This window comes from Haliaeetus albicilla, chromosome 20 (genome assembly GCF_947461875.1).
Source record: "Haliaeetus albicilla chromosome 20, bHalAlb1.1, whole genome shotgun sequence".
Taxonomy (NCBI): Eukaryota; Metazoa; Chordata; class Aves; order Accipitriformes; family Accipitridae; genus Haliaeetus; species Haliaeetus albicilla.
In genome coordinates, this window is record NC_091502.1 from 26,266,970 (window position 1) to 26,290,580 (window position 23,611).

General features: G+C 55.2%; 3 protein-coding genes across 11 annotated transcripts in view; 2 read left to right on the forward strand and 1 right to left on the reverse strand.

The window, feature by feature from the left end:
• ARHGEF17 (Rho guanine nucleotide exchange factor 17) overlaps positions 1 to 2,439 on the forward strand; it is a 33,703-nt gene extending 31,264 nt beyond the window's left edge. The window contains exons 20-21 of the mRNA XM_069808643.1: positions 587 to 829; positions 1,643 to 2,439. Of these exons, the coding sequence (XP_069664744.1) occupies positions 587 to 829; positions 1,643 to 1,833 (434 nt within the window). The 3' untranslated portion in view covers positions 1,834 to 2,439. The remainder of the gene's footprint in view (positions 1 to 586; positions 830 to 1,642) is intronic.
• A 1,385-nt stretch (positions 2,440 to 3,824) lies between these two features.
• On the forward strand, positions 3,825 to 14,212 carry RELT (RELT TNF receptor). Of its 2 annotated transcripts, XM_069808649.1 has the most exons (12): positions 3,825 to 3,939; positions 4,724 to 6,246; positions 6,750 to 6,807; positions 8,080 to 8,169; positions 8,256 to 8,428; positions 8,532 to 8,617; positions 8,893 to 9,132; positions 9,309 to 9,389; positions 9,477 to 9,561; positions 9,647 to 9,835; positions 9,915 to 10,038; positions 12,263 to 14,212. In XM_069808649.1, the coding sequence occupies exons 2-12, from the start codon at positions 6,221 to 6,223 to the stop codon at positions 12,299 to 12,301; spliced, it is 1,191 nt and encodes a 396-aa protein (XP_069664750.1). In that variant the 5' UTR covers positions 3,825 to 3,939; positions 4,724 to 6,220; the 3' UTR covers positions 12,302 to 14,212. The 2 variants fall into 2 exon arrangements, with proteins under 2 accessions (XP_069664750.1, XP_069664751.1); XM_069808650.1 differs by lacking the exon at positions 4,724 to 6,246 and having other exon boundaries at positions 3,854 to 3,939.
• Positions 14,213 to 18,266: 4,054 nt separating this feature from the next.
• Positions 18,267 to 23,611, reverse strand: part of FAM168A (family with sequence similarity 168 member A) — a 199,548-nt gene continuing 194,203 nt past the window's right edge. For all 8 annotated transcript variants that reach the window (XM_069808660.1, XM_069808654.1, XM_069808659.1 and 5 more), the window contains 3 exons: positions 21,586 to 21,760; positions 19,832 to 19,962; positions 18,267 to 18,541 (listed from right to left, as the gene is read on the reverse strand). In XM_069808660.1, the coding sequence (XP_069664761.1) occupies positions 19,850 to 19,962; positions 21,586 to 21,760 (288 nt within the window). In that variant the 3' untranslated portion in view covers positions 18,267 to 18,541; positions 19,832 to 19,849. The remainder of the gene's footprint in view (positions 18,542 to 19,831; positions 19,963 to 21,585; positions 21,761 to 23,611) is intronic.

Below are 23,611 nucleotides of genomic sequence, written 5' to 3' on the forward strand. Positions count from 1 at the left end.
ACCCCACGGGGTAATAGGGCAGCCCCTGGGCAGATGGATAATCCCATGGAAAAACAGGGAATCCCAAGTGGCTGCGTAATCCCACACAGAAATTGGGCAGCACCTGGGCATCAGCATAATCCCTCAGGGTGCTAGGGCATCCCCCGGGTGGCTTCATAATCCCCCGCAGGAATAAGGCACCCCTGGGCATGTCTATAATCCCATGCAGAAACAAGGCAACCCCTGGGCATCAGCATAATCCAACAGGGTAATAGGGAATCCCATGAATGGCTTCATAATCCCACGCAGGAATGGGGCAGCCCCTGGGCGGCTGCATAATCCCACATGGAAATAGGGCAGCCCCTGGGCATCTTCATAATCCCATGCAGAAATAGGGCAGCCTCTGGGTATCTGCATAATCCCATAACGAGGCAGCCCGATCTGACAGCACCCCGGGGCGCCTTATACCAGCCAGGGGGGTTGTGGGGTCCCTTCCCCGTGTCCCACGTGCCACAGGCAGCCCCGGGAATGGAGACTGGTGGCATCGGCGGGGTTCACAACCCCGTGCCAATCAGGGTAAAAAGCTGACGGCGGGGATGCTCGACAGGCTCGGATGCCATTATCCGGCAGCACAAGGCAGCCTGCCTGCGGATCACGGCTCTCCTGGCGTGCAAGGACTTGCTGTGGATCGGGACCAGCGCCGGCGTCGTGCTGACCCTCGCCGTCTCGGCCAAGGCGGCCCCGGTGTTGGTGGGGCTCTCCCAGGGTCACACCGGCCACGTCCGCTTCCTCACCGCCATCGAGCTGCCCGACGGTTTCGACGTCCTCTTCCCATTGCCGAGGGAGATGGGTAGGTGGGATGATGGGGGGGGGGGAACACGACGATCCTGACCCGTTCCAGGAGGAGTGGATGTTTTTTTACGGGGCTGGGAATGCCATCCCGCTGGCAGATAACTGGGAATAGCCTTGAAATGCGGTCACCGGAGTCCCTGCTCCATCCTTGCCATGTTAAAATTAAGGTGGGGGGAAATTGGGTGCTACCCCCTCCTCCAAGGCTTGGGGGATTGCTTGAGTGACCCCAAATTTCCCTGGGAGACACTAATTCCCAGGGGGAAAAGCCAATGGAAAGCCATGTGCTGAGTCTTGGCCAAACTGGCCCCAAAGTTGGGGTGGGATGGGGAGGAGGTGATTTGGGAGGGGAGGAGATAGTAATTTGGGGGTGGGAGTGGCTAATGTGGGTGGGAGGGGCTAATCGGGGTGGGAGGGGCTATTTGGGGATGGGAGGGGAGTTTTGGGGGGTCAAAATGTGGCACCTGGGAAAGTGGTGGTGATGGTGGGAGGATGCTGGTGGGAGGATGCTGGGATAGTGCTGGTGGGAGGATGCTGGTGAGATGCTGCTGGTGCTGGGATGATGCTGGTGGGATGATGCTGGGATGATGCTGGTGGTGAGATGATGCTGGGATGATGCTGGGATGACACTGGTGGGATGATGCTGGAATGATGCTGGTGGGATGCTGGTGGGAGGACACCGGGATGATGCTGGTGGGAGGACACCGGGATGATGCTGGTGGGAGGACACCGGGATGCTGCTGGGATGCTGCTGGGGAACAGGGGAGCCCAGGGGGGGTGATCTGACAGCGTGCTGGGGTTCTGCACTTGGCAGGGGCCGAGAAGGCGAGCGAGGCAGAGAAGCGAGACCCGTCGCGGCCCCGCGCCCCCGCCCTCACCCTCTCCAAACCCAAGATGCTGGTGATCAGCGGGGGGGACGGCTACGAGGATTTCCGCTTGACCAGCAGCAGCGAGACGGTGGGCCGGGACGACAGCACCAACCACCTCCTTCTCTGGAGAGCGTGAACGGCCGTGGCCCCCCCCGGGGCCATCCCGGCGAGGAAAGGGGGGTGCTGGCCCCCCTATTTGCAGAGGGGGGGGGTCCTGACACCCTCCCCCCTCCCCGTCACCCCCCACCCCAGCGCCTCTCATCTCCAACCCGGCTGCTCTCTGTGTGCTCGGGGTTGGGGGGGATGAGCCCCGGTCCCTCCACCGTCCCCCCGGCCATCGCACCGGACTGGGGGGGGGACCCAACACACACACCGCTTTCGGGGCGCGGAGAAGATGGGGAGGGGGGATGCGTTCGCTTGGGAAGGCGCTAACGAAGGAGGAAGGCGTTAACGAGCATCCCTGGGGACCGGCCGGAGGATGCCCTACAGCCAGGAACGTGCCTCGCTCTCCGGTTTTTGTGTGTGCCTGCTTTGGGGTGGAGGGGGGGGTGTCACGGCGCTGTCACCCCCCTTTCCCCCGGGACCCCCGGCCACACCGCGGGACCACCCCAGGGACAATACGCCCGCGGTGTCCCCCCCGCCCCGGGCCTCCCGCTAACCCGCTCGCTCCATCGCCAGCACCCAGATAGCTCTGTTTGTTTGTTCGTTTGTTTTAAATATATATATATTATATATATATAAACATCCTTATTTATTTGGGGGGGGTCGGGGGGGGTCAGGCGCATCATCACGTCGCTGCGGGATTAAAACCTTCCCGGTTCATCGCCCCGAGGCAGAGCTCGACCCCACTGATGGAGCTGGGGGATACTGGTGGAGGGGGGAGCTGATGGGGGGGGGAAATTGGGGTGTCCCCCACCCATCTCTGTGATTCCCGTGGGATTTCACAGCCTGGGGAGTGGGATGAAGCCACGAGCAACGTTCAAAGCATCTTCTGGATGAGAACAAGCATCTTCTTCGTATTCCCCAGCCTGACACCAGGGATGTCCCCCCCGCCCCTAAATTGGGGTGGTCAGGACCCTAAAAATGAGTTTTTCCTGGACCAACCTCCCCCATTTTCCCTTTTTCCCCCCCCATTTTCCTGCTTTCACCCCAGGGTCCAGGCGAGGCTGGTGCTCGCAGACCTGGGCACCCAGTTGTCCCCACGGGAGAGGTGACAACCCCCACGGTGAGTGACGGGGATGTTGCCGTCCCACGTCCGTCTGTCCATCCGGGGAAGGGGCGGGGGAGTGGGGGGGGGCGATGTTATAATTGGGATGATGATGATATTTGGGGAAGGGAGGGGAGGGGAATTTCGGTCCCTTTGGGGGCTCCTTGTCATTAAAGGTCACCCGTGTCAGAATGAAGCCAGCGTGGTCTCGTCCTTCGCCTGGGGGGGGTGACAGGGATGGGGTGAGGGTGGGTGCAGCTGGGGGGGGACAGGGACACCCACCACCCATCGGCCATCGCCGGGGCCGTCACCTGATGATGCCGGCTGTGATGAAGACTCTGGTGGGAGGAAGAAACCCTCAACCCAGGGATGATGCATGGACAAACAGCCGGAATGGGGGACACCATCCTGGGGACCACGTCACCCCAAAAGCAGCCCCCGCAGTGTACTGGGGGGGGGAAGGAGGGAGCACCAGGGCTGACCGCAATGGGGGTGTCCCCAGTGTAGGAAAACTGTCCCCTGGGGAGGGGGTGAGGCCAAGATGGGGTTCGCTATCGGGCAGGTAGGAAAGTGGGGTGCAGCACCCATGGGTGCCCCCGCGGAACGCGTGTGTGTGTCCCCTCCCCAGGCAAAAAAAATCCTTTTTTTTTTAAAAAAACCTTTCCTCGGTAGGTAAAAAAACCCCACAGCCATCTTATTTTCCCCTTTTTCCCCCCAAAAAACCCTCCGCGGTTGGGATAAAGCCCAGCACCCCCAAATTCCCCCCCCGGCCCCGAGCCGCCCGCAGTTCCCGCTGTGCCCGGCAGGTGGCGCTGTCCTCGCGGGGCCGGGGGCGGGGCCGTGGCCGGGGGCGGGGCCAGCCGCCGAGCGAGCGCGCAGCGCTGACGCGGGGAGGCGGGGCGGCGGGGGAGGGGGTGGAGCGCCGCCGTGTGACGTCAAGGAAAAGGGGCGGGGCGTACGGGAGTAGCGCGCCGGCGGCTTCATTCATAAGGAGGAAGAACGAGCGGCGGGGCGGCCCCGCGGCGGGGGGGGCAGGTAAGGGGACCCCCCCCCCCCCGGCCGGGTTATCCCCTTCCTGAGCTGGGGGGGGGGCTTATTCCGAGGTGGGGGGGCTCGGGTTACTTTTCCTTAAAGGGTTATTCCCTCCTTGGGGGGGGTGTCTGGGTTTGGGCTGTGCAAGGGAGGGGGGGGCTGGTGCTTTTTGGGGTGCTGGACCCCCCTGTTTGCAATAAAAAAAGGGGGGTTTATTGCCTTGACCTTATCCCTAAGCAGGGTGTGGGGGGAGCACCACCCTGAAGTGGGGTGCGGTGGTTGGAGAGCCCGGTGCTGGCTCTGGCTGCTGCAGAGCGAATGTAGGTTAAAATAAAGGGTGGAGGGGGGAAAAAGTAGGTTAAGAAAAAACTGAGCAGCAGCTGCCTGGAAAAAGAGATAGGAGCTGTGTCGGGTTTGGTGTTTTGTTTTGTTGTTTTGGGGTTGTTTTTTTTCCGGAGCTGGAAAATCCCAGGGCTCCCAACCAAATACCTGCGTCAGCCGGGATGCTGCGGTGAGGGGCTGTACCCCAAAATGGGGCTGGAGCGTGCCGCTGCCTGGGCTCTTTGCGTGACGGCAATGCCTCTGGGATCATTTGACTTTAATATCGGATTTTTGCCATGGTTTGGTTGTTCCCACAGCTCTGATGGGGCCCCAGGGGGGGATGCAATAATGCTGAGTTTTGCTCCGTCTGCCGGACAATCCCCCCCTTGTCCCAAGCTGCCTCTGAGAACTGTTCCCCAAAGTGTTTCTGAACAGTTGCTCCTTTTTTTTCCCCATTTATCTGCAGGAGCCATCAGCTGAAACCCTGTTCCCCCATAAGGAGGGGAAGCCCTCGCTGGAATCCCAGTGGGCAGCCTTGGGTTACAGGCTGTATTAAGGAAGGGCTGGGAATAAAAGGCTTGTGTGATCCAGTGGGATTTGGGGGGGCTACCAAATCCAAGTTGCTTTCCTCGGTGTGTTTGCATCGATGCACTGGCCAAATGGGGTACAGGGCTGGTGGAGGTCAGGATGTCCCCAAAAAGCAGCTGGGTGTGGCACTGGTGGGGTTATTTTTTGGTTTCCTCTAGTTCTTGGGGGGCAAATTATGTTATTTTTAAGTTTCCCCCAGGGAGCTTCAGGGCTTCTCTCCACTGCGCCAGGGCAGCCGGGCATCCCCCCATCGCCAGCTGCAGGTTTATGCCTGCATCCCCCATCCCCACCTGGGAGGTCCCTGAGCTGCCCCCAAAAACGGGCACTCAGTCCTGGGATGGCCGTGACTGGGCAAAGCTCCAGTGATAACCAGGAGCAGGTCCCCCCTGGTCCTTGTACCTCCTACATCCCCGCGGCGGGGTCTTGGTCATCTGAGAGATGTCCTTAATCCTTGGATTAAGCTTGGCCTTAGATCTGCTTTACCTGAGGCCAGCCCTGTTCCTGGTGGGATTTAAATCCATTTATCTTGAGATGGTGAGCCGGGATGCTCCGGCAACCTGGGATGCGTGGGCTCTGCCGGCCCGTGGCATCGCTCGGCCACGGCTCGTGGTCCCCTGGCCACGGTGGGACCTGCCCATCCCCTTCCAAGGCCATCGCGGCTCCTTCCCCAGCAGAGCAGCACCCCAGACATCTTGGGGTGTCCTTAAGGTGCTGCTATTAAAAGCTTAAATACCACCACCCCGAAGGATTAAAATGCTTCACGTTAGGCTTAAACTTGAGTTTTATTAGTGCTAGTTTACAGGGTGCAGGACTTGTACCGGTTTCACCCTCCCTCCGCGATCGAGGGGCACATCCCAAGTCCCGGGGGGATTCGGGATGTGTCCCCATGGGATACCATCGCCCTGGGACGATGCTTGGCAGGGAGGTGGCACGTGGTGGGGCTCAGGCTGGCTGGGGTGATGGTGGCAGCTGGCTTAGCCCCCACAAAAATCATGGGGTCCCAGCTTGGCATGGATGGTGCTAGTGAAGATGGGGCTTGAGGGGTCTTGGTTTGGGGGTGCAGCCCCTTAGAAGCGGAGAAGGGCTGGTTGGCTTCATGCTGGCACCCTGATGGGGTGCTCCCTTACTGGGAGCTACTGGGAAGAACTGGAGCACAGAGGATGCTCATTTTGGGCTGTGCTATTGTGTCCCAACTCACATCCTACAATTACCCGGCTCTGCCCTGCTCGCCCTCCAGCATCTCCCCTCCTGAGTTTAATTAGCTGCATCTCAGACTGTTGGTGCTGGCCACTAATTAGGAGAAACTCATCAGGCAAAGGCTGTAACGAAGCTCCGGTGTGGCTCTCATGGGACCGTGACGACCGGGGGAATTTCCATGCGGGTGGCGGAGGCTGGATCCGGGTTTGTGTTATTATTTATTTTTTCCTCCCTTCCCCTGTGCTGTCGGCGTTTATTTTAATTTTAACAACTAATTGCTGAACCCGGAGAGGGGTGATGAGCCTGTGGGAAACACCTTTTGTTTCACTTGATTTTTAAAATTCTTTTTTTTTTTTTAATGACTTCATTTCCTTGTGGCAGATGCATAAGGATTTCCTCCTGAGCAGGAAAAACCTTTATTTAATGGTGTTTAGCATCATCTGCTCCTTCCCCTGCTCCTTGCACTGTTGGTCCTGACTGCGTTACAGGGTTGGTCCCTCTCCGGTTCGGGATGGAGTTGGGATCTGCGAGGGAAGGGGGTGATGCTGGTCATCCCACAAAACCACTAATGCAACTTTTTGGGGGATGGTGGAGGACTTGTTTAGGCAGGTTCCTTGGAGCATCCTCATGGGGGGAATAAGGCCCCCAAATTGCTTCTCCACCAGGATTTTTCCCAGATGGTGACCCTGGTGCTCCCCCTTGGGCAGGTCTCCCCCAGTGATGAAGAGGAGCGGGATGTGCTGGTGGCTCGTCACCGTCCTGGGGGTGAGTACAGCCTCACCCATCCCATCTCATCCCATCCCATCCCTCTGCATCTCTACTTTCGGCTCCTCCGATGCTCAAACCCATCCCGGCATCACCACGCCACAGCCACAATAGGGCACCCCAAAATGTTTCTCTTGCAAACCTGGAGCAGCTCAGCCCTGGGATGATGCTTAATTTGGGTCCAGGGGGATTTTGTTTTTTCCCCGAAAAATTCTTCCTCCTCCTTTTCTATCCTTTGCCAAAGCTTCTTCCAGGGCAGGGGCTGATAGGGAATGCGGCTTCTCCCTCGCCGCTCCCCCTGGGGCCACCGTGTTGTCCCATGTCTGGGAGATGCTCCTGGGATGGGCCGTGCAGGTACCCACCGGTGGGTTTGCATCGCCCATGGTGAGTTTGCCACCACCGTGTCACTGGTGATGGGTTTGCATCGGCCGCGGTGCATGCGATGGGATTGCATCTGTCGCATCCCTTGTGACAGGTCGGTATCCGCCACGGTGCATGCGATGCATTTGGATCCATTGCAGCATCGGTGATGGGTTTGTATCCGCTGCGGTGCATGGGACGGGTTTGCATCCATCACGTTACTTGTGATGGGTTTGCATCTGCTGTGGTGCATGCAGCGGGTTTGCATCCATCATGTCACTGGTGATGGGTTTGTATCTGTCATGGCACATGTGATGGGTCTGCACCCATCATGCGATGGGTTTGCATCGATCCTGTTGCACCGGGGTGGCTGCAAACCCATCACGAGTGTGTGATCAGTTTGCATCCGTTGTGTCACTGGCGACGCGATTGCATCCGCCGCAGTGCACACGATGGGTTTGCATCCGTTGCTGTGCATGCAATGAGTTTGCATCCATCACGCCACTGGTGATGGGTTTGCGTCGGCTTCAGTGCATGCGATGGGTTTGCATCCATCATGTCACTGGTGATGGGTTTGCACTGGCCGTAGAGCGTGCAATAGGATTGCACCCGTCGCATCGCTTGTGACACGTCAGCATCCGCCACCGTGCATGCAATGCGTTTGCATCCATCACGTTGCTGGCGACAGGTTTGCATCTGCCATGGTGCATGCAAAGGATTTACACCCATCGCGTCGCTTGTGACGGGTTTGCGTCTGCCATGGTCCGTGTGAGAGTTTTGCATCCATCACGTCGCTTGTGATGGGTTCAGCTCTGCCGTATCGCCTGCACCGGAGCCACATCGCTGCCAGCGCAGGCCTCGGAACAGCGGGAAAGCCGGAGCAGCCGGCGCTGAGCACCGCTCTTTCCGCAGGTGCTGAGCGGACCCGGCGTGGGGGCCGGGAGCTGCGGACCCCGGGAGCACGGGACGCCGGGATGCCCACCCGGAGAGGAGCCCGCCGGGGTAAGCCGTGCCCACCCATGGCACATCGACCCCGGAGGGAAGGCGCAGGATGCGGCCATCGCTCACCTCCTTTTCCCTCCGGGCAGACGTGCAGCTCGGCGCAGGGTCCGGTGGGGACGTGTCGAGCTTGTCCCCCCGGTACCTTCTCACCGGGGGACATATCCTGCTCTGCTCACACCCGCTGCCGAGCCGGGAACAGGATCCTGGTGGCACCGGGAACGGCGATGACCGACAGCCGCTGCGGAGCCTGCCTGCCGGGGTGAGCCCAGCCCTTGGGGGGGGGGCGGGAGAAAAATGCTGCAAACCCCCAGCCCCGATGCCGCTCGTGGGCCGTATCCTGACCCTCCCCTCCCACCCCGCAGGTTTTACAGCCCTGAAGGGGAGAGGGAGCCCCGGGGCCGGTGTCTGCCCTGCGCCGATGCTCCCCGCAGCACCCCGGGGTGCCCAGGTGGGTGCTCGGGCTGGAGGCGTCGCCCCGGTTCCGTGGGTGCCGAAAAAGCCTGTGCCGGCGTTCGCCCCGGGATACGGCGCAGGATGCGTCCCCCCCTTGAGATGAGGTGTGACGTCCTGCCGGGATGTGGCAGCCGAGAACGTCTCCGCTCGTGACACGAGTGGCTTCTGCTTCCCCGGGGCGCCAACCCTGCAGCGGGGCTCCTGGGAAAAACGGGATTTAATCCCAACAAAACCCTTCTCTGAGGCTGATCCAGTGCTTCCCCTCCCCAGGCCGGCGGCGAGCCCGCAGCCCCGAAATACCGGGCCGGCCGTCGGGGACCAACAGGACGTGGGTGGCCCTGATGGGTGAGGAAGAGGAGGAGGAGGAGGCGGCGGCGGCGCAGGCGGCCGTGCTGACCATCGTCCCTGTCTTCTGCGCCATGGGGTTGTTGGGCATCCTGGTCTGCAACCTGCTGAAGAAGAAGGGTTACCACTGCACCGCCAGCAAGGACCCCCAGCCTGGCGGCACCGGTGAGCCCGGTTGTGCTGCGGACACCTTTCGGTCATCCCACGTCCGTCTCCCCTCGCTCAGCCCATCCCCGTGGCTTCTGGTCTTCGTTGTCCCAGGGCATCCTCCTCATCCTTGGTTGGGGGCAGGGGGGTGTTTATCCCCCATCACTGAGTCCCCCCAAAACTTCTGCTTCCAGGTCCCAGCTCCATCTACCAGCTGGAGGACGCCAACGAGGACACCATCGGGGTGCTGGTCCGGTTGATCACCGAGAAGAAAGGTCAGGGGGGTCCCTGGGGGGGGGTGTGTGTGTGACATGGGCTGGACCCCCGTGACCCCCCCCTCCATGGTCTCCCCCCACCCATAGAAAACGCTGCGGCGCTGGAGGAGCTGCTGAAGGAGCATCACAGCCAACAGCCGATGCCACCACTGGGCTGCACCCCCCCAAATAAGTAAGACCCACCCCCCAGGTGCACCGAGGAGCCCCCATGGTGGGACCAACCCCCTGCTGATGGTATCTCCCCCCCTTCTTCCCAGGCTGCACCTCCTGCCTCAGTTTCCCCTCGCCTGCCGGCACCAGCAGCACCTCCACACGGTGCAGGGTCCGGCCCCGTGCGCCCGCTGCAGCCAGAAGAAGTGGCCCGAGGTGCTGCCATCGCTCGGTGCCACCAAGGTCCTCAAACCTGCGGGTCGTCCCAGTGAGGTCACTATCCTCTCCATCGGCAGGTAAGCGGGGACCCCCCCCAGCGTGTGTGCCCGCCCCCAGCCAGGGTGGGGACAGGCTGATGTGATACCCCCCCAACAGGTTTCGAGTGTCCCGGATCCCCGAGATGAGGAGCGAGGCAGGGGGTGAACCCCCCCGCGGTCCCCTCCCTGCCGGTAGCGGGATGCGGCCCCCGTGGTTGAAAAGCATCGAGGGCCCCCCCGAGGTGAAGGGGTGTGGAGGGAGGGTGGTGGGGAGCCCCTGGGGGGGTCCTTCCTGGGGAAAATGGGGGCTTCAGGAGGCTGGGGGATAGAATGTTAACTCTGAAGCCTAATGAGGGCATCTGGTGATTTGTGAGGACAGAGCAGCCTATCACCTCCAAGCCTCTTCCAGCAGCTGGGAGGCTTGAAAAAAGACTTTAAAAATTGAGCCTGAAGGGATTTAGTGAGTCCCTCCCCCTTTCCTCCCCCCTCACACACCCCCCCCCCCCCAGCATTTAAGGTGCTATAGGGGGTTGTGGAGTGGGTGCTGATGAGGGTGCAGGGGTGGGTGCTGGTGCAAGGGGGTGTTCTGCAGCAGCCAGCGCTTTAATATACCCTCGTCCCCTATGTATCTGCACACTCGCAGACAGCTACACCTATGTACACCCCTATAGCACGCTAAAAACACATACGCAAATGCCCATACACCCCTATACAACACATTTGCATACACTTATGTGTATAGGCATACACCCATACAGGCACAAAAGGCTATGTGTATGTGTATGTGCACTTACATATGTGCACACACCTATACACACCCCCCTATAGCCATGCGTAGACTGGGACAGACAGAGGGGACACCGAGGCAGGACGGAGGGGGTGTCACACGCCGCAGGGTGCTGCGGGTTCGCGGCGGGGCCTGGCACGGGGTGACACGGCCGAGGGGGGCTGCTGGGTGACTCACGGGCAGCTGCACGGGCGCACGTGCCCCCGCACACGCGCATCCAACCCCCCCCGCCACCCCTGCACCAGGTCACGCTGGCGGGCACGAGCGCCTGTGCACGGAAATGTGTATGTGCATGCATGTTAACGTGAGCACGCACACGTGTAGGTGTGTGCGCATCGCTGCACATGCACGCGCACCTCTGCACGCATATATACACGTGTGCATGCGCATACATGCACGTGCACACAGACGTATGCAGTTACGCATGCATGCAAACACGCACCTGGAGCTCTGTAAGCGTGTATACACGTGCACACACACTGATGTTTACACGTGCACTTGTTCACACCGTGCTGCACACGCACACAAACGGATACGTGGAGGGACATGTATGTAAATGCATGTGCAAACCTACCTCTGTACAGATACACAAACACATGCACCCATGTGCAGGCACACACACGTATGTGGTCACAAACGCATGCAAACACACCCATGCTAGCACATGGAGCTCTGTAAGTATGCATCCACATCTGCACACACAGAGACATGCACATGTTCACACACTGCCACACAGCTAATGCATGGATGAACGTGTGCATAAATGCACATGCAAACCTACCTCTGCATGCATACATGCACACACATATGTACATGCACACGTGTATGCAGTCCTACACATATGCAGGCATGCACGTGGAGCGCTGTAAGTGTGCATACACACACAGATGTGGATGTGACCTGTTCACTGCTGCGGATACAAACATATGCATGGATGAACACGTGCACATGCAAACCCGCCTCTGCATGCATAAATGTGTTCACATGCACATATGTACTTGCGCACACACATGCGTGCAAACACACCCACAGTTGCACATGGAGCTCTGCAAGTGTGCACAACCCCCCCCGCTGCACGTGCGCACACACACATGTGCACAGATGTGTGCATAAATGCGCGTGCAAACCCACCTCTGCACGCACACCTGTGTGCACGGGCACGTACGTATGTACACGCCTGCACACGCATGCAGCCAGCCCACGGGGACGCGAGGTCACCCCACGCCTGGGGGCTGGAGCCTCGGCAGCTGCCTGCCCTGCCTTCACCTCTGCCCAGCTGAGCCCCCCCAGCTCGTGACAGCGATGATTAACGTTCACTGCAGCATGTCCCCCACCCCAGCACCCTCGGGGCCACCCCGGACACCGTGTCCCCTCCAGCTCCTGTCACCCCAACCGTTTGGGGGGCACCTTGACCCTGCTGAGCCCATGGCCAAATCCTGCAGGGTCTCAGCATCCTTGTGGGGGGGGGTCCTGGACCAGCTGCTGGGGGTGGGGGGACAACCTGGGTGGCTGCCCTTAGCAGGAGGAGTTGTCCTCTCCAACGTGGGTACCCTTGGGTGGTGACAGCCACCGTGGACGTTGGCCCAGGGAGTGACACTGAGTGACTCCTGCCACCTTGGGTGGTGTAAAGGACCCGATCCAGCCTCCCGGAGACGTGGTCCATCCCTTGTCCTCCACAGCTAGCACCTGGCCTGGGGGCTGCCTCGGGGGGACGATGACCCCCACAAAGACCCCCCACGGCGGGGATGGAGGATGTTGGGCACCGCGTGAAAGCCAGTCCCGCTTGGAGCCACGAAGTGCTGGAGGTGGCAGCTTGGCTTCTGCTCCTGCCACCAAGGTGTCCACCAGCAGCACGGCAAATACAACATCTTGCACGGCTGGTGAGAAGGATTCCCTGTCCCTGAGGTCCGGTGGTGGCCACAGCATGGTGGCCTGATGGAGAGCATCTCCAGGAGCTGCGACGCCAATGGTGGTGGCCATGGCGTGGTGGCCTGATGGAGAGCATCTCCGGGAGCCGTGATGCCAGAGCACGGCTCTGTTGGAGGCACCGTGCAATGGAGGACGTCGCACGGTCAAGATGCCATTTCTTGGTCACCTTCTGGGTCTGTTGAACTGAAGCCTCTCCAGGAACATCGTGGGCTCTTGATTTCCCTCCATCACCAGGTGCCAGCGCTTAACACCACAAGCTAATGACAGTGTCTGGATCGTGGGACAACTCCCACCCTACATACAACCCAACTGGGGCGTGCACGGTTGCTCTGGCCAAAGCTGGTTTCCTGCATCTACATCTCCTCTAGCCAAAGTCTCAGTCAGCCCAGGAGGACATGGTGGTGATGCTCTGCTCACCGTGAAGATCACACACTCCACTTTTCCATAGGAGCTGTTCCTGTAGGATCACATTGGCTTGGCCATGTTGGGACAACCCACCCAAGGTTGGGTTGGAGACCATCAAGCTCCACCACCAACCTAGAAATGGGTTTATGGTTGGTCCCATTCACTTCTCCACCACATCACCACGCCAAAAAACCAACCACCAAACCCTCTCGGGCTCTTTTATTTATTTTTTTTTTTTTGGAAACATTTTAATAGTTATTGAATGTTCTACATCTTACAGTAAATATCGTACAGTTACAAACTCTTGGCTGAAATCTGTCAGGGAGAACACGACCTGATCTTCAGAACCAAAACCAGAACAGAAAACAAACAGGAAAAAAAAACAACCCCAAATTTACACGTCAGATGGACAAACCGAGGCTGTGGGGCTTTCTAGGGCATCAGTTCAAGGCCATGTTCCCTACACACCTTTGAGACTTAGACTTGGAAGACATGGTTACTCTTGGTTTTAATTATTTTTTTCATGTTTTTTTGGTGTTTTTTTTTTTTAATCTGTTTTTGCTTAAGACGTCCAATAATATTTAAAAATGAGCTGGCCTGGTGGTCGAAATGAATTTAAAAATTAATTACATAGAAAGGGGTAGGAGCACGGCATGGGTTTGCTCTGTGCTATGGGAATGGGAGGGTTTGGGTGCGATCCTGCACCCCGCTGTCTCATTTTCCCTTCCTTGCTGTGCTTCCCGATGGCTGCCGACCCTACAAATCTCTCCCCACCCAGCGCCCTGATCCTGAACCTGCTTCGCCTGGGGAAAAACCCAGCTCACCCAGCTCCATCCCTTGCAGGAATATGCAGTGATGCTGCAGGTGGCTGCGTTGCATCAGGATTTTTTTTCCCTACAAAGAGCACAATTGAGTGTTTCTAACTGGGAATTGCTGCTGTTAAACCACATATTTTGCTATTCCTTCTTTGCAAACATCCCTGTAACAGGTTATTTTACCCAATTACTGGTGAATCTGTGAGCACCATGGTGCAACATGCCAGAAAAATGCCTTTTCCAAGCTCTTCTCCCACCCAAGCTCCTCAGCAGGCTTTATTTTCCTTTTTCCCTATGGGAATGCTAGCACACGGCAGACAAAATATCTGGAGCCTGATCCTGCTGGCAGCCCGATGGGCTCAGGAGCCAGCTCGGCACTCGCGGGAAAGTGAAGGGAAGATGGGCAGAGGGTCGCCGTGTTTCAGGGATGATAGATGGAGGGCCTGAAAATACTGACAATTGAAAAAAACCAAAACAAAACCTCTGGATTAACGGGTATCCAGCGGCTCTTATTGCTGTTGTCGGCTGGTTGGGTTTTCCTATTGAAAATAAACCCCCAAATGTGTTTTTTCTCCCTCTAAGAAAGCAAGATGTGATTTCATGCCCTCCGGCCAGGGATTGCATCATCCCAAATCCCCCACGGGGACGTATCTGCCGCTGGGATGCAGGAGAGGAGGGAGGGGATGGCAAAGGGGGGGGTCTCTCCGGGAAGGACCATATTCAGCGAGATGCCGGAGGCTGGGAGAAAAAAAAACCCTGATACTCTGAAACATCCATCATTAAAACAAACCCCGTAACTAACACTTCATGATAATTAGATCTTGAAACTGCAAAAAAGCTGGACTGGGTAATTATTATTCATAAAATACAGGAACAAATCCTCACCCGGAGGGTTCAGCCGCTTGGAGGCGTGATGGGTACAGGCTCCAAGGGGCTCGCTCGTGTTGGGGGCCACCACCACTATTAATATGCTTCCCCCCGCCCCAGATCGTGTATTACAGCTCATGTTTTAAAGCAAAGATAACGGCAGGGATGGGTTAATGGTCATAACAGCGGTTTGAGAGTTATTTTCCTTCCTCTTTAGCTGGAATTTTAATCTCTGAGACACTTGGCTAAGGGTGGTTTAACCCCTCCTGCTCTTCCCTGTTAATGCCTGGTGTGATCCTTCACTATGGGAAACCCTTTTCCTTAACCTATGTCGGCAAAGCTTTGTTGGAGTTAATTATTTGAGAAGCTGGTGGCCTCCATCAGTGTCCCCCCCACCAAGGGAGTCCCCCACCAGGCTGTGACACCCCAGGACCTTCACTTAAGCCATGACTTGGCCAAGGAAAGGGCTTGGGATCATGGGCTTTCCTCCCATCCTTCCATCTATCCGAAAAACCACATCCCTCCACAGGGAAGGGGAGAGGGCTGCAGGTCACTGCTGGCATGAGCCGGGGGGGGACATCAAGCCCCCCATCCCCACACAGTGGCAGGGAGCATCTCTCCACCACCACGGCCCCATGAAGCCACCTTGGGAAGGAGCTACCCAAGCCTGGAGCCATGTGGTGGCCCCAGAGCCATGCAGTGGTCCAAGCCTAAACCCAACACCCATTGCCAAACGTGCTCACCGAAGCCTCTCACCCAACAGACGGCGAGTATTTCACCTCTTCACATCCTTGTTGAGTTAACGAGTATTTCTGCCTGGGCATAACAGGATGAGGAGCATCAGATCTGCTACTGATCCAAGTGAAGGAATTAAAACTAAACCGTCCCATGTCAGATCTCATTAGTGGTAACACTGAGTGACCCTCCATGCTCAGCTCCTGGAGCTTTCTACCCCACCTTTAGTGTTTTCTTTCCTTTCAGGAGAAAGCCCAGCATCTCCTTCCTAGCCGTGGGCCAAAATTTTAGCAGTTGTTCCTAAAGCAGTTAAGGGTGAAGGGTGCCTAGGCCAGTGGTAGGACAGTGTCTGCTGGGAAAGGTCCTCCTCTGCAGAGCCTGGGCTGTCATAACAAAGCTCCTTGGACCCTGCAAGTCGCAGTGCCGTTACGTTGGCTAGAGCTTACTCTGTCCTGTGTGTTTCAACACTCACAGACAGCTCCTAATACATAACAAGAAGTCAACACTGAGAGCAAAAAAAGGTATTTGAGAGATCTTCAATTCCTGTGATCTATTGTGTTTCGGGGTTTTTTTGGCCCAGGTTTAACTGTAGCATGCTACAAACAGTGGAAGGATGATGTAGTATTGTTATTTCCAAATGTCCCGTTGCTTTTTATGTGCTAAATCTTGGCTTCGCCAAGCTGAATGGGGCAACTCTCTGATTATCTACTCTTTTTTTTTTCTTTTCCTTTTATATGAACCCAAAGTGCAACCCAAAGTATTACACGGGAGAAAGCCACCTTCCCCACCCCACAGCATTGGTGTTCAGTCTTCACCCACTTTGTTCTCCTTGAGGTTGGGAAGGTCAACCAGAACTTTGCTAGATTCTTCTTTAAAACCAGCAGAGCCAATCAAATGACCCCCATACAGAAGTGCCGGTGCCAACACCCAACCTGACAAACAACCCTGGACCAACCAGTGGTAGGACTAGTCCTCTTGAGTCCCCAAGCTTGTTTCTCCCCATTTGGACCATGCTTATGGGAAGGAGCTCCAGTAGCTCCTCCCAATGGCAGCAGAAGCCAAGCTGGGAGACACCACCAAGAGCAAGGAGGTCTCACTCAGGTGCCAACAACTGGTCACCTTGCTCTTCTGAAGGACCCTCCAGTCTGACCTCTACACCGTGTCCTGGTCAAGGTGACCCTCCAGTGTTGGTCTCCACTGCCTTCACCTCCATCTGGAGATGTGATCCAGGTATGACCAAAGCAGAGCAACCAGCAGAGGCATCTGGGCACTGACTCAACACCACGCATGGGTTGGAAACCCATGCCAGGCAGTGCCAGGAGGGATTTCCATCCACATCTCCTATCCCGACTTCTTTAAAGGCTCTGGATTTGGTCCGTTGTGACAACCTCGGAGCCCAAGAGACGTGAGAGTTGTTGCAAACACGCCACCAAGTGAATGTAACTCTTTTGGCACACTTGAGGGAAAAATCAAAACCCAACAACATTTTTGTCTTAGGAACAAAAAAGAAGAAAAACCTTGTTTCTATGCTGGGTTTAGTGATAAGGATTTAAAAATAAACTGGCCGCAAGCATTGTCTGCAAATACGAACTCTTTCTCTGCTGCCCTCAAGACAACTTATTGCTCTACTTGGGCACCCCAAGGTGGGATGTCACCGGCTGCAGTTGGCTTCTCATTCTTCTGCCCTTGGGTAAGCCAAAACCCCCAGAAATTACCCCTGTGCCCACAGCCCCTGCATGCCCGTTATCTCCCAGCCCGGTCCACGTCAACTGTGGATCACCTTCCTTGCTCTCACCTTTTCTCAGGTGCCTTCCCGTGAGGAAGGCGACGTGTTTATTGCTATTGCTTCCTCTTCCCCCCACTTCTCCCCACTCGCCAAGCAGAGCAGCCAGACATCATCCCCCTCTCTGGCCTTTCTCTATGGTGCTGGGATTTGTGCTTGGATGAACATTTCTCCTGGAAGTTTCCGAGCCCAGCTGTAACCCAAAGAATGGCAAGGGGAGCACCTCGTTTGCCACGGAGGCGTTGCAGTTTGGTCTCAGCCCTGCCAATGACACGGGTGCGAGGTGAAGCCACCCATTTTCCCCCTCGCCCTGCCTCAAAGACTCTTCTCCATCAACCAGCCGCCCTCTTTCCCCACACCACCAGACTCTGGAGAAGCTCTTCAGACCAACCCCTGGACCTGGAGAAGCTCTTCAGACCAACCCCTGGACCTGGAGGAGCTCTTCAGACCAACCCCTGGACCTGCAAAAGCTCTTCAGACCAGCCCTTGGACATCTCCTCGCTTCCTTCAACAGCCGCCCGGCACACCTCTGCCTGCAAACGGTAGCCACGCAAGGAAGGAGCTGCCTTCTCCCTCACGCAGCCCCAGGACATGGCTGATGGGGAGCATCTCGTTTTCCCAAGAGGTGCAAGATGCTACCAGGGCATGTGTTTCTCCGCTGCTCTCTTCCCATCACGCAAGATCCGTTTGCCCAGTTGGAAAAAGCAGACCAAAGACCCGATGGTGACCAGTCCTCCTACTTCCTAAGACAAGTGTGTTACATCGCTAATTATATTTATATTCTCTTACTCCTACAAAAGAAGGGATGAGTTCAGAATTTCACTGCAGATAATGCATTTATAATCTATCACGACAGCTATTTGGAAGACACCAATTTTCTTGTAATATGTTATGGAAGATTAAATAATTTATATTATTCAACTAAAAATACCCAAACCAAATCGGAACAAGCCTGCCTACCAGCGCTGTGCTTTTCACATAGTACCCTGAACATCAACCACTCTCACTAGCCAAAGAAAATCTAGGCTCTTGTCAACAACAACAACAACAGAAAAATAACGAAAAGAACCCAAACAAACAAGAAGTGGGGGGATCTTTGCACCACTCAGCTGGGCAATGCTGGAAAAGTGAATATTCTGAGCTTTCAGATGATAGGACCAAAGAGAGAACTTTACTATTGCTCAGTGTCAGTATGTGTGTTACACAATTTATGTGGGTTGGGGAGGAGGAAGGGGGAGAGGAAAAAAAAAAAGAGGCAGAAGATTAGAAAAAGCAGCTTTTACAAAAACCACTAAAGAATGCATAAAGTGACCCTTGCACTTTTTTTTTTCTTTTGTTCTTGCAAACAGACGAGGTGCTGCAGTACAGCGGCCACAGCACCGATGTAAGACTTGTGTAGTTGCATACAATGTTTGACTCCGGATCTGGAAGAGAGCAAACATATTAAAAATAAGGAGTTAGAAGCAAGCAGTACAGGATCAGAGAGGACTGTTCTCCTCTCCTCTGTACCCCTGCACTGTGCGCAGCACGTATAGCTGATGTATACGGGATTTAACCATCCCTTGCGCCGCTCTGCGGGCAATTTCTTGGGCACAGAGCTGAGAAAGCAGCAGCTCGCCGGTAATATCCAATGCACAGGATTAAAAATATGCAGATGGGATGCTCTCTGCTAATTGCACAACAATTTGTCATGGGCAGGATTAGCCCAGTGTAATGTATACAGCAAGGAGAGATTTCAGATAACCCCCCTGGGCTGGATGAGCTCTGCGCTGCCTCCCTGTGCAGAATCATGCGTTCCCATCAGCTGCATTGCCCGTTAATTGGGCATGATGGACCAAGGGCTCCAGCAACACGCAGAGGGCGTTTAAACAAGCAGCTGGGATTTCTGGGATCCTTAGCAGGACATGAACCTGCAGCTGGTAGCAGGCAGCTGCACGCAACCCTGGTGCTAATGAACAGGCAGGGTGCAGGCAGCTGCATGCAGCCCCGGTGCTAATGAACAGGATGATCTCCCACCGTGTTTTAGCAGGGGAAAAAAACCACATATTCAAGTGATGCTGAAGATGGGGAGGACTCTTTATCAGGCAGTGTAGTGACAGGACGAGGGTAATGGTTTTAAACTGAAAGAGGGTAGATTTAGATTAGATTTTAGGAAGAAATTCTTTACTATGAGGGAAGTGAGACACTGGAACAGGTTGCCCAGAGAGGTTGTGGCTGCCCCATCCCTGGCAGTGTTCAAGGCCAGGCTGGATGGGGCTGTGAGCAACCAGGTCTAGTGGAAGGTGCCCCTGCCCATGGCAGGGGGGTTGGAACTAGATGGTCTTTAAGGTCCCTTCCAACCCAAACCATTCTGTGATTCTATGAAAGAGCGTGATGCGTCCAAAACCTTAAAGCATGACAATTTCCACCCTCACAGTGCCTGACTGCACTCAAAGCGGCTCAATGCCACTGAGGTCACTGGTAAAGCCTTGCATGCAGCGAGCAGCAAGATGTCAGGTCAAGGTACGCCGTGCTTTGCTAACACCCTCTGTAGCCCCATGACAGTGCGCGATGCAGCTATCCCTGCCGGGGAGCAGTGCTAAATGGCTCTTCTGGAGTCAGCATCGCCCGGACAAAGAGATTCAGCAGCTTTGTAGGGAGGAGAGAAGCGATAGCGGTGCTCAGTGGCTAATTATTGACAAGGGCAGAGCAAGACCAGTAAAGGCAGCACTTACATGAATTGGCCAGTGGGTTTACCAGTGTGGAGGTACGTAGCTGTAGGTGGGGGTTCCTTGAGCCCTGTACGTTGGCACGGAAACTGGATGTGCTCCAATGGCGGTGTGTTGTGGGGTGGTCAACAAGGTTCCTGCAACGGCATGGAGAAATATTTAGCAAGGCTGAGAGCTCTATCAGGGGAGCGGTAGCCCGAGGGTACGATGCTGCAGACCGCATCCAAGGGGCAGGCACAGCATCAGCTCCCTTTTTTTTCCTTCTTCAGTTCTCCCAAATATTATTCTGCCTGTGAGACCTGAATCAAAGGCATTTAACTCATGCAGTTGGTATCAGCCAGCACCATGAATGAATAAACCCACCTGAAGCTCCAGCATATTTTCCATGCTACTTTGGGCCCTTAACTCATCTTTTTCCAATTTTCCTTGTCCCTAAAAGAGCAGCAGCAGAGCTAGCCGCTAACCTGCTGACATCTTCCACCTGCTGAAGGCACCGGGCTAAACTGCATCAGCAGATCACTGCAGCAATCTGAAACATCCAAGGACCAAACTGGAAGGGATGAGGGTTGCAAAAGGAGATGAGAAAAAACCCGGACCTTTCAGGGAAAATTCAGATGAGTTTTGCTACTCATCTCCCAAGGGCAGTGGAGCTCTTTTGCTTCATTTAAACCCACAGAGCCAAGAGCCTTGGGATGCAGCAGAAGGAGAAATCCTCTCCCAGCCATGAAGCAAAGGGACTGCCCAGTGCAGCCTCTTCTCTTTTAGTCTGCAGCTGATACACAGAGGGGTTTTAGGTAAGAATTTGCACAATGCCTTCAGCAAACATGGGGAGGGAGAATACAGCCCCAAACTACTCCATTCTGGGAGTAACTGGGTGCTTGCAACAATTTCTCAGTTTCTGGGTATCTCTACAAATGCTACTAATGAAATTTTAGGCCATCCCACATGCATTAATTACATTATCCACTTCTCAGTATAAGCAACAGTAAATCTCTCAGAGTGGTTCTTGTCATACGCAGGCTGCAATATCTCTGCTTGTACCAGGGATTGCGTCCCATAACAAAGTCCTATTTCACAGCTAATGCAGATGCGAAAGGATGAATGATGCATTTCTTGGCATAATTCAATATCCAACCCTAAGAATTGTTAATGAGAGAAATACAGGCTTTGGAAAAAATAAAACCAGCCCATATCCTTACTTAATGTGCTATCAGTTAATTGCAGTTTGAAGCAATCCTGCACATAAAATGCAGAGGATTTGGGATACATAAACCAAGGTTAATGTTCATTTCATAAAATGAAAGCAAGACCGTAGGTATCCTAAAAAAGGAACTTGAGGATAGAAATGCAATGGTATTTGAAGATGGACAAACCTGGTTATTCCTCTACTTATGGAACAGACAGAGGAAAATAATGTATTTCAGGATGCAAGAGTGCATCTCTCTAGAGTGAGCCAAATGAAAGGTCTCCTCTGCTAACCTAAAAACTGAGTTAGATCAGTATCGGGAGCAAATTAATTGATTTTTGCCTGCAAAGGAGCGGTAACCAGCAAGCAAAACTAGCAGACGAAGCTGCAATTAGCTGTGTGCAAGGTGCTTCTGCAGCCACTTGCCAGATACACCCTGCAAGGCTGCAGGCAGCATGTGGGATGCATAGCGAGTTTTTCATCCAGGACAAGTCTCCTGCACAGGTTGTTTGGATATGTCCCACCCAAGAGATGAAACTACGGCTCAGCACATGGAAAGATTTTTCCCTCTTACCTGCTGACATTGCCATGGTGGTCCCAGCGACCATCCCCATGGCCACACCGTTGGTCCTGGGCGCAGCGACCGGGGCCGGATAGATGGCCGATGGGATGCTGTTGGGCTGAACCACGGTGGTGTGATGGATAACGTGAGGCTGTGCCGCGTACACTGGCTGGGTATAATAAGCTCCCTGTTTGAGAAGGGAAAAAAACCCCCCACATCATCGTCTTTGTCATTTGATTGAAAGCACAAGCCAAAGCAGTGACTTGAAGCCCAGTATTTTATTTAAAGGCGATCACCAGCGCCGTCTGCAGTGGGTGGCAGCCCGGTAACACGGACCATGCTGTCAGCAAGGAGTTAGTTACATCAGCTGGGACCGTAGAGCCTGCTGTGGAGCGAGCAGTGATGCTCTCGGAGCCTGTCCTGCCAGCTGCGGCAGCAGACCCCCAAACCTACCCCCGCACCAGACGGGACATAAGAGGTTCCCAAACCCAGCCCGGAGCGGCTCCGCCGGGACAGTCCTTCACTTCGAGACTTCATGCCCTCAGCTCCTCCAGATGTGTTGCAGAAGCAATATTAAGACGAGCAGGTGTCACGCGTGGCTGCTGGTACAAAGAGCTGCCCATGGGACATCATTCAAGCACTGCCAAAGGGCTGGTCCTTCCCATGAGCAAGCTCCTGTGCCTGGAGACCTGGATAAGCAAGGATGAAGCTGAACCTGTGGACAAGTGAGACGGTCTGTGGGATGGATGAAGGCAACAGGACTGGGAGGGGGATCAGCATCATGGGGCAGAGCTCGTCAGGGACAAACCGTGCTGCCTCCGTTTGGTGGGATGAAATGGGGCCTGGACCCAAAAGACTTTGGCTGCTAGCATAGAAAATGAACAAGAGATGGAGGAAAAGGAGAAGCCATGGCTCTCAGCTGATCCCAAGGTGCTTGCTTGGGTCCAGGAAGAGTGTCGTCTTCTTGGGTTTCTGATGGGAGACAGAGGGGCTCCGAAATCCAGGCTGCTGAGACCCATGAGGTTTTGAAACAAGGTGGGAAAGACAGGTGGGAATAAAAGAAAGGAGCCAACAGAAAAAGCTCCACGTCCAAAATAATGAAGGGCCTGAAATGTGAGAGGTGCGAGGGAGAGAACTGCCAGGGGACAGGCAGGGACACCACTGATACCTGCAAACCAGGGACAATTAGAAAGATTAGAGGGTTTAAAACAATGAAGGGAGATTTCATCATGCATTGGTGAAAGCTGTTAGAGAATCTCTGAAGCTATGGATTAAGGGGAGAAGGAGATGCAGGTGAACTATTAAATTACTTGTTTCTTTCAGGAGCTACAAAGCTTGGTAGGACAAATTGCAGATGCTGAAGGGCATTTCCTTAGAGAACGAGAAGGAAGCGCTAAGATAAATTAGGCCCATGAAGAAAATGCGACTGAGAAATCAGCTGCAGAGAAGGAACATCCCAGGCGGCAAGTGCTGCAAGCGCAACGTGCTGAAAGGATCTACTAAAGCATCTCCTTCCCGCCGTTGTTCCCTTCCAGGCTGTCAAAACTCTTATTTGCCGGTCCCTGGGAAGCAGGGATGAGGAAACGGCATCTGCAAGCCCTGCTCCATCTCAGGCTTGCTGGTGGGCACTGCTAGCAGATGCCAACCTCCCACTGCGGCTGGGATGGGAGAAAAACCAGCAGGCAGGGATGGGTTTGGTCCCCAGCGGTTTATGCAACGCTCAGTTAACAGAAGAAGTGATGGCAGACCAAATTGGCAAGAGGAGATGCTCTGGTCTCAGCAAGGCATGGAGAAACCGCTCCATGAGGTTGTAGTTGCTGGAGAAGTTGGTTCTTTGACATTAAAGAGGAAGAGGAAAGCTAGGGAAGCCGTAGGGCCAGATTGCTCCAAGGAGCTCGTGGTGTTCAGTGGGAAGGGGCATCAAGGTGATTTTTGGAGGACATCTGCCCTAAACTGCATCCCTGTGGAGGATCTTGGCCACAGCACATAGCTGGAGGCGGTGGCAATGCAGGAGCAGAGAATGTGGTACTGGAAACTC